Below are 16,445 nucleotides of genomic sequence, written 5' to 3'. Positions count from 1 at the left end.
GCCAGGACCACGCCTGCATTGGCTGATGTGGCTCCTCCCACAGACAGAATGCCATCCCCACCTTGCTGTCCACTTCCCTTAAGATGCCCCAGTTCAGCGGGGTTTGAGTTGGACATAATCAAGATACTCCTTAACCCCTCCTCCAGTCCACATCCATGTCCCACACACACGGCCCAGACCATATCGTCACACATAAGCACCACCCCCTTCATAGGGAAGTGTCCTTTCTCTTAAGCCGGAATGTAGATGACTCTGAGACAAGACACGCTCTACACCTAACACAGTCTACACAGGTCCCAGCACACACCAGCTCTCACCTGATATAATGAAGATGCTAATAGACTGAAGTGTGGAAGGGAAGTTAGAAAAGGATAAAGGAGAGGAGCAGGGAGGCAGAGGAGCCAGTGCTAAGAGGTAAGAGGATTGACTGGTTGGATGGATGAATGGAAAGACTGAATTATAGAGATCTGAAGGGGAGCTGAGTGAATGAGTGAGTGTGTGATAGAAAGATGAAGGAAATGGTGGAAGAGATGGATGAAATAAAGATACATGATGTGTAGGTAGGCAGGTGGCTAGACTGTGCAGTGGTCTGAGTGAGATTGTCCCCCATAGGCTCATATATTTGCATGCTTAGTCTCCGGGTGATAAACGGTTTGGGAAGGATTAGGAGGTGTGGCCTTGTTGGAATCGGTGTGTTTCTGGGGGTGGGTTTTGAGGTTTCAAATGTCTCTCTGCCTGCTGCCTGTGGATCAGGATGTAAAGCTCTCAGCTCCTGCTCCAGCACCATGCCTATCTGCTTCCCGCCATGACGATGAAGGACTAACACTCTGAAAGTGTAAGCCAGTACCAGTTAAATGCTTTCCTTTGTAAGAGTTGCCCTGATCACAGTGTCTCCTCACAGCAACAGAACAGTGACTAAGACAGATGGATAGACACAGGAGCAAACAAATAAGTATAGATGAATGAGGAAACAGACATGGGAGTTGGAGGATGGATGGGTAGACTGGCTTATGTATAAAAAGCTGAATAAATATATACATATATATGGTTGAATGTATATGAGTGCATGAACAAAGCAATGCATGAAGTAAAGGGGGATGTACATACATGAGGATGGACATATGCAGAATGAAAAGGTAATGGATGGTTTGTGGCTGGGTATACAAATGGACACACAGGCGAAGGGAAGGCAACTGTTGGCTATATGGAAGGAATATTATCAATAAAGAAATAGGTATGTGGATAGAGGAACATGGACTCATGTGATGAGTGTTGAGAGAGGTGATTGGTATGCTGAAAAGTGGATAGATGGATGGATGAATATGTTGGTGGACAGAAAAACAGAAAATTGGAGGTACTTGTGGGTGGGAAGATGAGAGTGTATGTAAGTGAGTGGAGAGGTGAGTGGATGGAAAATTGATGGATGAACGAACGAATGAGTGTTTAGATGGCGAACTGAGGGAGGGGAGATACCGAGAGACATAAACAGAAGATAGGAAGCTGGATTAAAGGGAAAATGAATATAGACGGGCAGACAATGGGGAAATTGAAAAGTAGAATGTGCAGACGGGTGGGAGATGGAGACATAGACGGCTGCACACCTTCGAGTGCGGAAGGGGAGGGGAGGGGGACCGGGGGGAGCCATTACCAGGAGGGTAGACACAAGCTTGAGCACTGGCACGAACTGAAACTCCACAGAGCCCCCGACTGGGTCACGAGCATGCTGTCCTCCATCTCGCACGGCTTCCCCCAACATCCTCAGTGCCTTGTCCCGGAGAGCCTCCAGAGGGATGGCAGGGCTGAGGCGGGCGGGAGCCTCTGCCGCCCCAGCAGCGGGCAAGGCGGCCACAAAACACGGCGGTGAGAAATGGTGGGGAGGTCTCAGCGAGGTCGTGACTCCAACACCAGGCAGGCCGTGGCGGCGGGGCCCGTCTTCGGCGCTTCGTCCCGGTGGGAAGAGCGTGATGGCGCGCGTCTCCGGCGTGAGGGGCACAATGTACTCGGAGAGCATGGAGCGGCGGCTGCGGCAGGCGCTTTCCAGGTGGATGCTGATGAGGAGGTCATAGTAGCCTGCGCGCAGGGGACCTGGCAAGTGCGCGTCCTCCAGAGCATGCAGCAGCTGCGCCTGATCCACGTGGCTGCACAGAGCGTGGGCCACCCGGTTGTTGCCTAGGGCGCACACGGAGCGGTAGAGAGCCAGCGTGTGGGAATGGAAGCGCTGTAGGTCCAGCCGCTCAGACAGCTCCAGGATGTCCATGCACCTGCAGCAGAGATGCGGCGCACAGAGGTCGGGGTCAGAAGAAGTGGGAGACAGAGACCTCAGAGAGGCTCCGGGTGAATTGTTGGCTCTAGCAGGGAATCTCAGTGTCCCGCAGGGTCAGACTCTAAGGGGCTGTGACTCTGGATCCAGGAGTCTTTTCATGGTCCTGCTAGACCCTAAGGGGCTCGGGTTCTCCATACCCTATGCCTAGGATTTCTAGAATGGACTAAGACTTTGGAGTTTCTGGGATGGCAGAAAATATATGGTAACCCCTAGATGTAGCTGAAATGCCCTAGATAGGGCTTGAGTTTTTTCTGAAAGGTTCCAGCACCCTGGTTATATCTGAGTGGGCCAGCAGGAGTAACTTAGTGTGCCAGGTGTGGTGGGAAACACCTGTAATCCCAGCACTTGGGAGGTGGAGGAGGAAGGTGTTCAAGGCCAGCCTAGCTATATGAGACCAGGACCTTAGGGAAGATCTCATCTCAAGATAATAATAACATTTAATTTTTTTTTTTTTTGTTTTGTTTTTCGAGAAAGGGTTTCTCTGTGTAGCTTTGCGCCTTTCCTGGGACTCACTTGGTAGTCCAGGCTGGCCTCGAACTCACAGAGATCCACCTGGCTCTGCCTCCCGAGTGCTGGGATTAAAGGCGTGCGCCACCACTGCCCGGCAACATTTAAAATATTTTAAGAGCTACAACCTGGTGGTAGAACACTTGCCTAGCATGGGAGAGGTCCTGGGTTCAACCTTCAGTATCGAATACCTAAATATGTTCTAACATCTATGTGAACACAGGTCTGGGTGTGTCAGGAACCCCTAGAGTGGGTTCCAGATCTCCATGAGACATGCCTGAAGTCTCCTGGAATGTGCCCAGAGGCCCTGGAATACAGACAGGCCTTTCTGAGAAATTTCTGGGTTGGGGAGTTTGATCATAGTCTGGGCTTTCTGAGATGAATTTATGATCCTGAGTGTGGTCTAGGGTCTCTGGGGTGTAACTGTACTCCCCTGAGATGGATATGAGGCTCACTGGGATGCATCTAAGGGGTTCCCTCACCTTCCAAGTCAGGGTCCTCTGACCAGAACCCGGAACCTCCTAGGACCATGTAGAGCCCCGGGGTTGTAGTTGGGGAAGGCACTGAGCCCAGCAGGGCCCTGACCTGTTCTCCTCTGGGATGTGTAGCGCCATCATCATCAGCGGCTCCTGGCACTGCACAGCCCAGCCAAGCCGCTCTCCAGCACGCCGCGTGTCCACATGTAGGAAGTGGTTGGGCATCCGGCTCCAGGAGACCGGCATCAGCATCTGGACCTCCAGCCTTGGCGGGCACTGAGGGGCTGGGTTCTTGCGCTCACTCTGGAACATGGCGGCTGACAGAGGCATGATGTTCTGTGGGTTGGGAACAAAGAGTGGGCCGGATTCACAGTGCCTCGCCGTCCTACACGGGTACCCTCTGCATGCCCCCAGTCTTGGTCTGCACCCATCCCCGTCTCCTTGCCTTCTGCTTCCCCAGCTCAAACTGGACCACGTTCTGGTGGGTGGGCAGGACAAAGACGGCAGGAAACAGTTTCGTGTTGGGTTCCACCTGGCGAGGAAGAAGACGTCAAGGTGTGAGAGATGGTGGGCTGGAGGCAGTGTGGACTCTGGCCCAATTTTGTAGATCCATACGCGGGCACTGGAGGTCCACCGTGGCGGTAGGTGACCCGTGGGCGGGGCCACCCTGACGCAGCCAGGCCAAGAGAGTCTCCAGCTCCTTCGGAGGAACTGGTCAGCTGCATCATTGTTCATACCATGGCCCCTCCTTCCCTACTCACTCTTCGGAAGACAGAGCATCCCCGTCCTGGCGTCCTCCGACCTTCCTAGTGGAACCCACCCTCGTCAGCCTTCCTCTCCCCCAGACGACACTGGTGAGGAGAAGCCTTACCAGAACCAAACTGGAACCTGACTGCACCCACGGACCCACCCCCACCCCCATTCACAGGCAATCCAAAGGACAAGAAAAGTGGCAGAATGACAGCCAAGAGGCTGGAGGCAGCTAGGCCAGAGCTCTCCAGATAACTTGCACAGAAATCCCCTGAAATCTCAGTAAAATACAGATTCATGGTCAGCAGGTCTGAGGAGTCTGAGACTCTGCAGAGCTAATGAAATTCTAGATGATGCTGGCCCAGGGATTACACTGTAAGGAGCCAAGAGCCACGGCACAGCCTGCTTCCCTGCCAGATGCATAAGGGCAGAGGGCACGGGAGGGAGGAGGGAGGGAGGAGGGAGAACACAGGTGGTGTGTGGTTGCACACACCTGTAATCTCAGCATTTGGAGGTGGAGGCAGAAAGATCAGGAGTTCAAGGCCAACCTCAGCTACATAAGATCCTATCTTTAAAAAAAAAAAAAAAAAAAAAAAAAAAAAAAAAAAAAAAAAAAAAAAACCAGGAAGTTAGGAAGGAGAGAGAGAGAAGTGTGTGAGGAGATCTAAAGGATGTAGGAACTCGTTAAAGGATACAGCTCCACTTAGATTCTGATCCGAACAAAGAAATGGCAAGGAGACATTTGCAAGACAATCAGAGAAAGCTGAACATGAACTAGATATTTGATGACAGTCAGGAACAGTTAGGGACTTTTTTTTCTTTTCGGTGATAGCAGTATTGTGGTTCTGCCTTTTAAAAATAATCTTTATCTTTTAAAGAGATGAAACTATATGATGTCGGCAATTTCTTTCAGAATCCTCCAGTGGGAGTGGGAGGGAAGTAGGCGTAAAGACAAAAAGAGATTGGCTCTGAGTGGGTGGTGGTTGAAGCTGGTAATGGGGACCTGGCGCCTCATTGTGCTCTTCTGCTTCTGTATATTTCTGAAATTCTCCATTTAAAACACAGTTTTGCAAGCTGAGCGTGGTGGCACACGCCTGTAATCCCAGCACTTGGGAGGCAGGAGGTTCAGGAGTTTAGGTCATCCTTGGCTACATGGTGAGTTTAAAGCCAGCCTGGGCTAAAGATATTGTCTCATAAAAATAATAAAATAGGGACTGGAGAGATGGCTCAGTGGTTAAGAGCACTTGTTTCTCTTGAAGAGGACGCAGGTTCAATTCCTGGCACCCTCATGGAGGCTCACAACCATCTGTAGCTCCAGTTCTAGGGGGTCCGATGCCCTCTTCTGATCTCCATGAGCACTAGGCATGCACGTGGTACATTTATGTACATGCAGGCAAAACACCCATATGCATAAAAAATCTAATAAATAAATCTTCCAATAAGGAACTCTATTGGGAGGTACTTCTAAAAATTCAAAATAATAATAAATAAAATTTTGAGAGGGCCACCTTAGATGGGCTAAAGGATAGGTAGGTTGGACATATTCGTGGCAAAGAATGAGAGAGTTTGGTGGTGGACTTATGAATAGGGACTTCCTGTGCAGCTCCTTCCATGTCTCTGTATACTCAAAATACTTGTGGACATTTAAATAATAATAACGGTAGCAATAATAATAAAATGCTGAAAAGGAAAAACCCACTTGAAGATTTGGGCCATCCCAGTGTGTGTGCTAATTGGTGAAACTGATGACTGACGTCACCCCGCCCACGAGGGACTAAAGAGACCTCTCTTCTATGCCAAGGCTTTGCTGTCTCCCGCAATCTGGGCGTAAGTTTAATGGAAGTCCAGGTAGACAGTCTCCCGGTGACTCCCAAGGGTAGACTAGGCTGTTTCACGTCTCCAGGGTCTGACCTCAGGGGCGATTATAAAGGGTCCTCCTGGAATGCTGGGAAATGCAGATGCTGTTGCTAAGCTGTGAGGGGCTGGGCTCACCTGGAAGAAGGTGTTGCTCTCTTTGCCGTTGGCTGTAAAGGTCATTAAGCCAGTGGCCAAATCCACCAGGCAGCCAATGACAAAGTCCGTGTGGCTGATCCGGCCTTGCTGTCCGGGACTCACAAAATCTCCACCCCACACCATGTAGCAGTTGCTACACTTGAGGCTAGAAAAGACAGGCGTGGTTACGGCATACATCCTCCACCAGGGGACCCTGGGTGTCTCCTTCCCCACACTCCTGGAATGCCATGACTCAGAGCCCCCCTCCCAAACACGCACTACCTGAAGACTGAGCACAGAAACCCCACGCCCCAGGCCCCGGCCCCCCAGAGCGAGAATCCTTAGGTTAGCACAGGCATCTTGGAAAGAGGACTGAGAAGGACAGAGGGAAAAGGGAGGATCAGAAGTGGGAGCCAGAAGAGATGGAGGGGAAATGGGAGGTGATGAAATAGAGAAAAAGAGAGTGAAGGAGGACAGAGAGAGGAGCAACTAGAGAGCAATGGCCATAAACAGAGAACACAGCTTCTGAGGTGGGTGCCACGATTCCCTTGTTCCAGAAGGTTCTCAGGAGCCACAGCCTGGCAGCTCCAAAGCTGGTGGCTGCAGGCCCGATCCTGCCCACGCCAGCCTCCCACCCGCACGCAGTCCTCCCACCCGCACGCCAGCCTCCCACCCGCACGCAGTCCTCCCACCCGCACGCAGTCCTCCCACCCGCACGCCAGCCTCCCACCCGCACGCAGTCCTCCCACCCGCACGCCAGCCTCCCACCCGCACGCAGTCCTCCCACCCGCACGCCAGCCTCCCACCCGCACGCAGTCCTCCCACCCGCACGCAGTCCTCCCACCCGCACGCAGTCCTCCCACCCGCACGCCAGCCTCCCACCCGCACGCAGTCCTCCCACCCGCACGCCAGCCTCCCACTGTGCCGCACCTCCCACCCGCACGCAGTCCTCCCACTGTGCCGCACCTCCCACCCGCACGCAGTCCTCCCACCCGCACGCAGTCCTCCCACCCGCACGCCAGCCTCCCACCCGCACGCCAGCCTCCCACCCGCACGCCAGCCTCCCACCCGCACGCAGTCCTCCCACCCGCACGCAGTCCTCCCACCCGCACGCAGTCCTCCCACTGTGCCGCACCTGCTGTGGACGTTGCCTTGTTCGTCCCCCATGGTCACCGTCACCGCCCGGACCTTGCTGAGGTCAAAGCTCATGTCGTGCTGATGGTAGTCAGGAGTGACCCAGCCCACCCACACACAGCTGGGCTCCTGACTCGCGAAGACCCTCACAGAGTAATAGTACTGGGGACACAGAGAGAGGACCAGACGTCAGTCGGGAAGATGGCCTTTCTTGGGACTCTAAATCCATCCCGTGGATTCTGGGAGTTCACCGTGAAGTTACGATACGAGAGAAACCCTGAGCTAAGGGTTTGTGTTGGTTTCACTACTCAAAAGTTTTCAGATTGGGGAATCCCCTGGAAATATTTGGTGGCACCCCTACACTTGGACCCCTCTTCAAACTACAGCAATAATAATAATAATAATTAAATAAATAATAATTTAAAATAAAAATAAAGACAAATTATAAAATAAAATATAAAATACATGTAATAAATAAATAAAATAATAAAAAAGCTCACAATGGGGGGTGGGTTGGGAGGGGGAGGCTGGAGGGGCGGGAGGAGGGAAGAGGGGGATCTTTGGTTGGTATGTAAAATGAACAAAATTTTTCTTAATAAAAAAAGCTCACAGTAATAGCTTATTGCTCTAAGTATGGTTTTTTACACAATCTAACCACAGTCTCAGCCCAGCCACCTCACTGGGGGCAGGAGAGGGAGGGCGTGTACCATTTTTACCCTTATATTTATAAACCACAGTCCTTCCATTGGAAGGCACCGAGCAGTGAAATGACTCGGCCAAGTGGCACTAGGTGGTCTATGATCCTAAGGTCCTAAGTGCTAAGATAGGTTTCTCTTTGCTTTTCCCCTTCCCCTCCCCTCCCCTCCCCTCCCCTCCCCTCCCCTCCCCTCCTCTCCTGGACTAAGGGTAGAATCTAGGCCCTCATGAATATTGGCAGCTGCTCTATCGCTGAGCCACATCCTCAACCCTCTTTTCAAATTTTTGGGGGGCTGCACTGTGTTGCCCAAGCTGGTCTTGAACTCCTCTGTAGCCCAGCTGGCCTTAAATGTGTGATCCTCCTGCCTCAGCCCCCCAAGTAGCTGGGATGACATGCTTGTGTCTGCAAGCCCAACATGAATAAGATTTCTGTCTTAACAAACACCTGAGGACTCAAACCACAGTGGAATACCTATTGATGTTTACTCCCAGGAATATATTAGAGTGGTTTTTGACTTTCATGTACTGTGTTTATATTATGATTGATCCCGAATGTTGATCTATATTAGTTTACTCTCTGGACTTCGGGGTCCCTAAGAGTGATATTGGGCTGCCTTCTAGCTTCATTGAGCCCCCTGCCATCTTCAGGTCATTAACTCGTGAACACAGGGGTTCAGAGGATGGCATCAGTGTGTGCTGTATCCACACTTTCTACAGTGTGCTGGGGGTCTCAGCTATAAGGACAGCAGCACTGAACTGGAAACTTTGGTGTTTCCCTGTTATGCTGGGGAGTCCCCAGAGCTGAGGGTTCTAGGTTCACACCGTGGTGGTGTTGAGGATGATCTCAGGGTCATCACGGTTGTCAGCAGGTACCACATCTCGAGGGAGTCGGGGAAGAGCAGGGGTGGTAGGTGGTTGGGTCATCATGGCGACCTTCTTGGCCTTGAACAAGAACCTGGAGGTCAGAGGAGAGCCTGCCATGAGAAGCCGCTCCTCAGCCCAGCCCCCGCGTTCCCACCACAGCATCGTGTCACCCACTTCTGTCCTGGTTAGACCCTCTTAACACCAGGAGCTTGCCTCTGGAGGGCAGAGCCGCCTGGCTGGCCCAGCCCCGTCCATTCCGGAGATGCTGTGAGCTGTGCTTGTGGATGCTGGGCCACCCACTCACCTCTGGAGAGGGCCACTGAGAGCTAAGTGTGGTGCTGCACAAGCACTGGGGGGAGACGAGAGAACTGGGAGTTCAAGGCCATCCTCAGCTATACAGCAAATTGGAGGCCAGCCTGGGCTATGTGAGACTCCAGACAAAACAATAAAAACAAGGCAAAATAAAGAGGGTAACCAGAAATATGGAGGTCCTCTTTGGGAACACACAGTGGTTTCCCTAAATCAACATTTGCCATTTGTCTGTCTTCCTCTTTCTTTCTCCTTCCTTCCTTCCTTTCTTCCTTCCTTCCTTCCTTTCCTTCCTTCCTTCCTTCCTTCCTTCCTTCCTTCCTTCCTTCCTTCCTTCCTTTCCTTCCTTCCTTCCTCCCTCCCTCCCTCCTCCTCCTCCTTCCTTTCTTCCTTCCTTCCTCTCTCTCTTTCTCTCTCTCTCTTTCTCTCTTTCTTTCTTTCTTTCTTTCTTTCTTTCTTTCTTTCTTTCTTTCTTTCTTTCTTTCTTTCTTTCTGTGTGTATGTATGTATGTATGTATGTATGTATGTATGTATGTATGTATGTATGTATTCATGTGGGTGCCCATGTGTGTGCATGCTTGTGGAGGCCAGAGGATAACTTTGGGACAACCTTGGGTGTCCTCAGGAGGTGACATCCCCCTTGTTCTGTGAGACAGTGTGTCCTTTTCTTTTTCTTTCTTTCTTTTCTCTTTTGGTTTTTCAAGACAGGTTTTCTCTGTGTAGCCTTGGCTGTCTGAGACAGTGTCTGCTGTTGGCATGGAGTTCACCTGAGTAGCTAGTTTGGCTAGTCACAGAGCCGTGGGAACCTGCTGCCTACACTTCGGCAGCCCTGGGATGGCACGCCCATGCTAGACCACTAGCATTTTCATGTGGGTTGTAGGGATCGAATGAAGCCTCGCGCTTTCAAGGCAAGTGCTTTACTGAGCCATCCTCCCAGACCAGTTTGGTTTTTTGTTTTATTTTAATTGATGTTGTTTGTTTATTTTTGAGACAGGGTCTCAACACATAATGCCGGCTGGTCTGGGTTCATTATGTGTCTCAGGCTGGCCTTAGGAGAACAGTCCTGCCTCTGCCTCCTAAGTGCTGGGATTACAGGAGTGTACCACACTTAGTCTGTTTTGTTTGTTTGTTTGTTTGTTTTTGTTTTTCCGAGACAGGGTTTCTCTGTGTAGCCCTGGCTATCCCGAAACTCACTCCGTAGACCAGGCTGGCCTCAAACTCACAGAGGTTGACCTGACTCTGCCTCCCAAGTGCTGGGATTAAAGGCATGTGCCACCATCACTGTATCACACTGTTCATCACTGACAGAAGTCAGGACAAGAACTCAAGCAGGACAGGAGCCTGGAGTCAGGAGCTGATGCAGAGGCCATGGAGGGGTGCTGCTTACTGGCTTGCTCCTAATGGTTGTTCAGCCTGCTTTATTATAGAATCCAGGACCACCAGCCCAGGGATGGTGTCTCAGTTAGGGTTTCTTTTATGGAAATAGATTCTTGTCTCACACAATGTATCCTGATTACAGTTTCACCTCCCTCTACTCCTCCAAGTTTCTCCCCAGTAAACCTCCCATCTGAATCCTCTCCATTTCGGTCTCTCATTAGAAAACAACAGGCACCTGGAGGCAGTGGCACACGCCTTTAATCCTAGCACTCGGGAGGCTGAGCCAGGTGGATCTCTGTGAGTTCGAAGCCAGCCTGGTCTACAGGGTGAGATCCAGGACAGACTTCAAAGCTACACAGAGAAACCCTGTCTCAAAAAAACAAAACAAAACAAAATAAAAAAGGAAAACAACAGGTTTCTAAGAGATTATGACCAAATGTGACAAAATAAAATATAGTAAGATAAAATGAAACTGTCCCATCAATGTTGGACAAGGCAAACCAAGAGAAGGAAGAGAGTCCCAAGGGCAGGCACAAGAATCTGAGAGCCACTCCTTCACAGACTCAGTAGTACCATAAAAACACTAAGCTGAAAGCTATACTACATACTCAGAGGACCTGGTGCAGACCTGTTCAAACCCTGTGCTTCAGGCTCTGAGTTCATATGGCCTCTGCTCAGTTGTTCCAGAGAACCCTGTTCTCCTCATCTCCTCCGTTATCTCTGGTTCTTACACGTTTCCTGTCTCCACTTCTGCAGGGTTCCCTGAGCTCAGAGGACAGCGATTTGATGGAGACATCCCATTTATGTATGTTCCAAGGTCTCTCTCTCTGCACATTGTCTGGCTGTGGTTCTTTGCATCTCTTCCCATCTGCTGCAGGAGGAAGCTTCTCTGACAATGACTAGATAAGGCACTGATCCCCGAGTATAGCAGAATGTCAGTGGGAGACATTTTATTGACATTTTTTTTTTTGATCAGTAGTATTTGGTTTTTACCCTAGATCTTTAGGCTGTCTAGTCTATGGTCCTTGGTCAACCAGGCAGTGTCAGATGTGGGTTCCATCTCATAGAGAGGGCCTTAAGTCAAATCAAACATTGATTGGTTATTCCCACAAATTCTGTGCCACCATTGCCCAAGAACATCTTGAAGGCAGGACAGATTGTAGGTCAAAGGTTTTGTGGCTAGGTTGGTGTTTAAGTTTCTCGTTAACTTCCTGTATCAAAGACACCAGAACATAGGGGCAAAGCCTCCATGGAGTACTAGCTCGACTTCTCCACGTTCAGTGAGTTGTGGGAGTGTTGTCCTAGGCAAGGGGCCCTGTTCTCAGTTTGCAGCGGAGAAACCATTGTCTTAGCAACAACCTGGGTTTATGGGGGAATTTCCACGGGACCTCTTGACTTGGCCTGTTCTTGAGGTGGGTGGGTTCTTTCTATGTAGCCTAGGCCAGCTTTCAACTTAGGGTTCTTGCCTTCCCCTCCCAAATGCTAGAATTACCGGTGAAGCCACCATGCCTGGTTAGCAAGTCTTCATCGTGTACACTGTCTCATACACTACAAGGTGTGTGGGATCTTCCAACAACAGCCGCCTCCACTGTGATAGATACCAACAACACTCCATCATTTCCAAACAACCTCCAAGAGGCAGAATTGTACTGAATTGAAAGTCACTGTCCTAACAGGGGAAAGGAGATTTTCTTTCAATTCAGTACCTTCTAGAGGCCTTCTTTGAAATTAGTTCAGTTTTGGTTATTTGTTTGGGTTGTGTTATTGTTTTTTTCAAGACAGGGTCTCACTATGTAACCCTGGCTGGCCCAGAACTTACTACCTAGACCAGGATGTCTTTGAACTCACGGAGATCCACCTCCCTCTGCCTCCTAAGTGCTAGGGTTAAAGGCCTGCACCACTATATCTAGCTAACATTAGTTTTGGGGGCCACATTGGAGACACAGAATGGATCCCAGCTTAGAAGACCACTCGGTGTCCACTGAAGCATGGGGGGGGGGGCACAGCAAGCCCCAACCGGATAAGGCGGCTCCCCTTTAGTGTTCATGCATAATGACATCTGTTGAGCACTTTGGGGCCCACCAGATACGCAGGGAGAGCAGCATCCTCCATATTGTGTAGTAGATTCTCCAATTTCATGCTTCTGTGGAAATGACAGCATCATTGGAAAATAACGGCATCCTCCTGAGCAAGATCTCTCCGTGTTCTGACCTCGCTTAGCACACACCTTAGCACACCCTTTGGGGTGCAAGGGAGGCTTCCTAAATTATTGAAGCTGCATAAGTGGGGATTCCAGAACAGACCCTGAGCCCCATTCTAGCCCCAGTGTGGACTCACCCTCTCTTCTTGTTCTTCTCAGTGGTTGCGTCTTTCTCATTCTCCGCCCTGGCAGGCTGGGCCTCAGTCCCAGCCTGGGCAGTGCCTCCGGGGGCCCCTTCCTTGGCAGTTCCTTCCTTGCCTCCCTCAGCCTCTCCCCAGCCTCCCGCTGAGCGGCGCAGGTTTTCATAGTCGGGATCAGGCTCTGCTGCCCGGGCCTCATCTTCGGCAGGCGGCTGCAGGCCGGGGGATGCCAGGGGTGTGGCCCCTGCGGTGCAGCGGAAGTGCTGGTGGAACTGGACCGGAAGGCTCAGCCGGAGAAACAGCATCTCCACCAGACTGTTCTGGGAGCCCCAGGTGCGGTGGGTCAAGCGAAGGCAGGGAGGTGTATCCACAGTGCCATCCATGCGGGCCACCTTGGGGGAGGAAGGGAGGAAGCTCTGAGCCAGGCTTGTGAGCTGGGCCAGGGTCCTAAACATGGTTCCATGTAAAGTCACTACTGGACCTCTGTGTGGGAATTATCCAAAGGTAACCTCTCCTCTGGGCGAATGGGGCTTGGCTGTGGGGTGCTATCAGCCTGTGCTCAAGCTCTGGGCCTTATAAAGGGTAACAGCTTGGTCCTGTGCTGGCATCATTTGGAGGAATTTTCAGGATCTACCTATGCACTCCAGAGTAAGACACCCACATATGCATTCAATGCATAACTCCACACATGCATGCATGCATGCATGCATTCATCCATCTGCCCACCACCCACCCATGCACTCATCCCTGTTCAGACATACATACACATACATAAATACATGCATTACACATCCATCTGTGCATTACCATTCTTCCATGCATTCATTCACCATCCATCTGTCCATGCATTATCCACCCATCCATACATCATCTATCCATACTACAAATATCTCAGGAGCACCTACTGTGTGCCAGGCACTGTTCTAGGAGCTAGAAATACATGAGTGAACGTAATGAGGGGTCTGCCTTCCTGGGGTCCTGGGGGAACTCTGCAGAGAGCAGCTCGGAAGAGTTAGAGTTATGGAGAGGCTCCCCAGAGGAGAGTTGGTGAAAACGCGATGCCCGGGAAGTATGGACAGTGCAATGACATGGTGTCACCGTGGATTTTTACAGATTGCACGCTCCCATGCATAAAGAAATGGACCTGGGTCCCCTTTACCACTTGGCCAGTTTGGCTTACAGAAAGGGCACGACCCCAAAGAGTTCTTCCTGTGTGCTATGTGCTCAAGACAGACTCTCGAGGATTTGCAAGTGTGTGTGTACACATATGTGTGTTGCTGGGGATGGAACCGGGGCCTTGTACATGCTAGGCAAATGATGAACCACTAGGATACATTCCAGCCCTTGGATTTATGATACAGGGCCTTGCCATGTAGCCCAGGCTAGCCTCAAACTCTTGATCCTCCTGCTTCAGCCTCCTGAGTGCAGGGTCCCAGGCTGTGCCACCAACCCAGGCTTCTCACAGGTTTTCTAGAGACCATTCCACAGGCGGCAGAAGTGGAGTTGATCTCTTCAATTACCAAGTCCTTACTTGGTCCTGTGTTCCTGTACCTGGAGAATTCACCCCAAACTGTGCCTATGAAACACATCTTTTCTCACTTCTCTCTTTCCCTCCTTTCTTAAGAGCCCTCTTCCCATTGTTCCCTGACAACAAAAGATTCTCTCCTGTGACTTATGTGTGAAGGAACCAGCAGCGTCTCTGAATTATTCTTTTCCAGTAACAGACTTCTCAGTCTGTCACAGCACAGATTAGCTTGGCCTGTTCTGGAACATTCTATGAATGGACTCCCACAGCCTGTGGTCTTTTCTACTTGACTGCTCTCACTCTGCACTGTTTGTGAGATTTGTCTAGGTGGTTCTGTGTTCTGGCTTCTGCATTCTCGACGCTGTCATGTTCTGTTGTCTGCTCTGGTTCTCCTCTCTGGCAAAAGCACATTCCACTCATCCCACCTCCCATTACACCCACTCTGGACATTCAGGCTCCACCAGCACTCCTGTGACCTCTTGCCAACAGATGTGCCTTTCCAAAACCCCACCTCAGACATGGCCCTACTAAAACCCTTCTAAATCCTGAGTTCTAAAATATCCCCCCACATCACTGATGGTGTTGATAGTGGGAGTGGTGGTGGTGGAGGTGGAGGTGATGGTGGAGATGATGGTGGTGGTTGTGGAGGTGGTGGTGGTGGTGGAGGTGGTGGAGGTGATGGAGGTGGTGGTGGAGGTGATGGAGGTGATGGAGGTGGTGGAGGTGGTGGAGGTGGTGGAGGTGGTGGTGGAGGTGATGGAGATGGTGGAGGTGATGGTGGGGTGGAGATGGAGGTGGTAGAGGTGGTGGAGGTGATGGTGGTGGTTGTGGAGGTGGTGGTGGTAGAGGAGGAGGAGACGGTTTTTGTTTGTTTGCGGGTTTGTTTTTGAGTTAGGTTCTTGCTATGTAGCCCTAGTTAGCCTGGAACTCTATGTAGACGAGGCTGACTTCAAACTTGTAGAGATTCACCTGCCTCTGCCTCCCAGGAGCTGGGATTAAAGTCATATATGACCACACCTGGCTAGTTTTTGTTGCTTATGAAATACAGTCTCCACCTCCACCTCCAGGCTGGCCTCAGCCTTACTATGTAGACAAAGATGACCTTGAACATCTGAGTTCCCTGCCTCGACTCCGAAGTGCTGAGGAAACAGGCACGCACTGCCAAGGCTGGTTTGGTTGTTGTCTTTGATCACTTATTAATTACAGAGAGAAAAACAGCAGCTCGGCAGGGGAGCGGTCTGACAGACTCCATTCAATTAAGCAGCCACAGCTGACAGGCAGCCTAGCTGTGTGGAATGTTCCAGCCGTTTGCAGAGGCCAGATGAATGGTTCCTGTGTAAAACAGCACAGTGCCCACATCTGACTCACACACACCTCCATATGCCATTTATTCATTTACTTACTTTTTCTAGTGCTGGTGATCAAAGCTAGGACCCGGCACATCCCAGGCAAGCAATCTGCTACAGAGCTGCATTCCCAGCCTTTTCATGTTTTAAACATACATACGACATACAACACAGTTCGGGGCTACCGGAAAGGCTGTTTACTGTTTTCCTTAGGAAACAATGGTGAGAAGAAAATCTGCGCACGTTCATACAGAGGCAAAGTCTTCTCAAATGGTTTTGATGTGCATTTGATGTCTCACATCACCCAGGCCATGGATACAGAGCAAATGGCACATGGTACAGAAGGCTGACTGCAATAAACTCTGGCAACCTCCGGGCCGAGACACAAGGCAGCTCAGCAGGTAAGAGCACACTGGCTGCTCTTCCAGGGGAGCTGAGTTTGATTCCCAGCCTCCCCATGGTGGCCCACAACCATCTGTAACTCCACTTCCAGGGAACTAACACCTTCCATAGGCATCAGGCGCACATGAGGTGCACAGACATTCAGGTAGACAAAACATCCATACATATAGAATAATCAAATTAAATTTAAAACAAAACAGATATAACAACCTCATACAATGGAAGGCACAACTTAACTCCTGTGATATTTCTACAGAACACACACACACACACACACACACAAAATGTGAACCTGATTATAATAAAATATCTCCCAAACCCAAATTGAAGGACATTTTACAAAACCTGTAGTCTTCAAAAATGTCCACGTCAGGACTGGAGAGGTAGATGGCACTGTGGTTAAG

General features: G+C 50.6%; 1 protein-coding gene across 4 annotated transcripts in view; it reads right to left on the bottom strand.

Annotated features, from left to right (window-relative positions):
* The window catches only part of Ryr1 (ryanodine receptor 1), a 126,039-nt gene that overhangs the window by 75,836 nt on the left and 33,758 nt on the right, over window positions 1-16,445 (bottom strand). For all 4 annotated transcript variants that reach the window (XM_076542452.1, XM_076542458.1, XM_076542455.1 and 1 more), the window contains exons 28-34: window positions 12,766-13,160; window positions 8,701-8,833; window positions 7,184-7,344; window positions 6,049-6,214; window positions 3,752-3,838; window positions 3,416-3,642; window positions 1,649-2,261 (exon numbers count right to left, since the gene is read on the bottom strand). In XM_076542452.1, the coding sequence (XP_076398567.1) occupies window positions 1,649-2,261; window positions 3,416-3,642; window positions 3,752-3,838; window positions 6,049-6,214; window positions 7,184-7,344; window positions 8,701-8,833; window positions 12,766-13,160 (1,782 nt within the window). The remainder of the gene's footprint in view (window positions 1-1,648; window positions 2,262-3,415; window positions 3,643-3,751; window positions 3,839-6,048; window positions 6,215-7,183; window positions 7,345-8,700; window positions 8,834-12,765; window positions 13,161-16,445) is intronic.

Source organism: Peromyscus maniculatus, chromosome 1, assembly GCF_049852395.1.
Source record: "Peromyscus maniculatus bairdii isolate BWxNUB_F1_BW_parent chromosome 1, HU_Pman_BW_mat_3.1, whole genome shotgun sequence".
NCBI lineage: Eukaryota > Metazoa > Chordata > Mammalia > Rodentia > Cricetidae > Peromyscus > Peromyscus maniculatus.
This window is presented reverse-complemented; position numbering and strand designations above follow the sequence as displayed.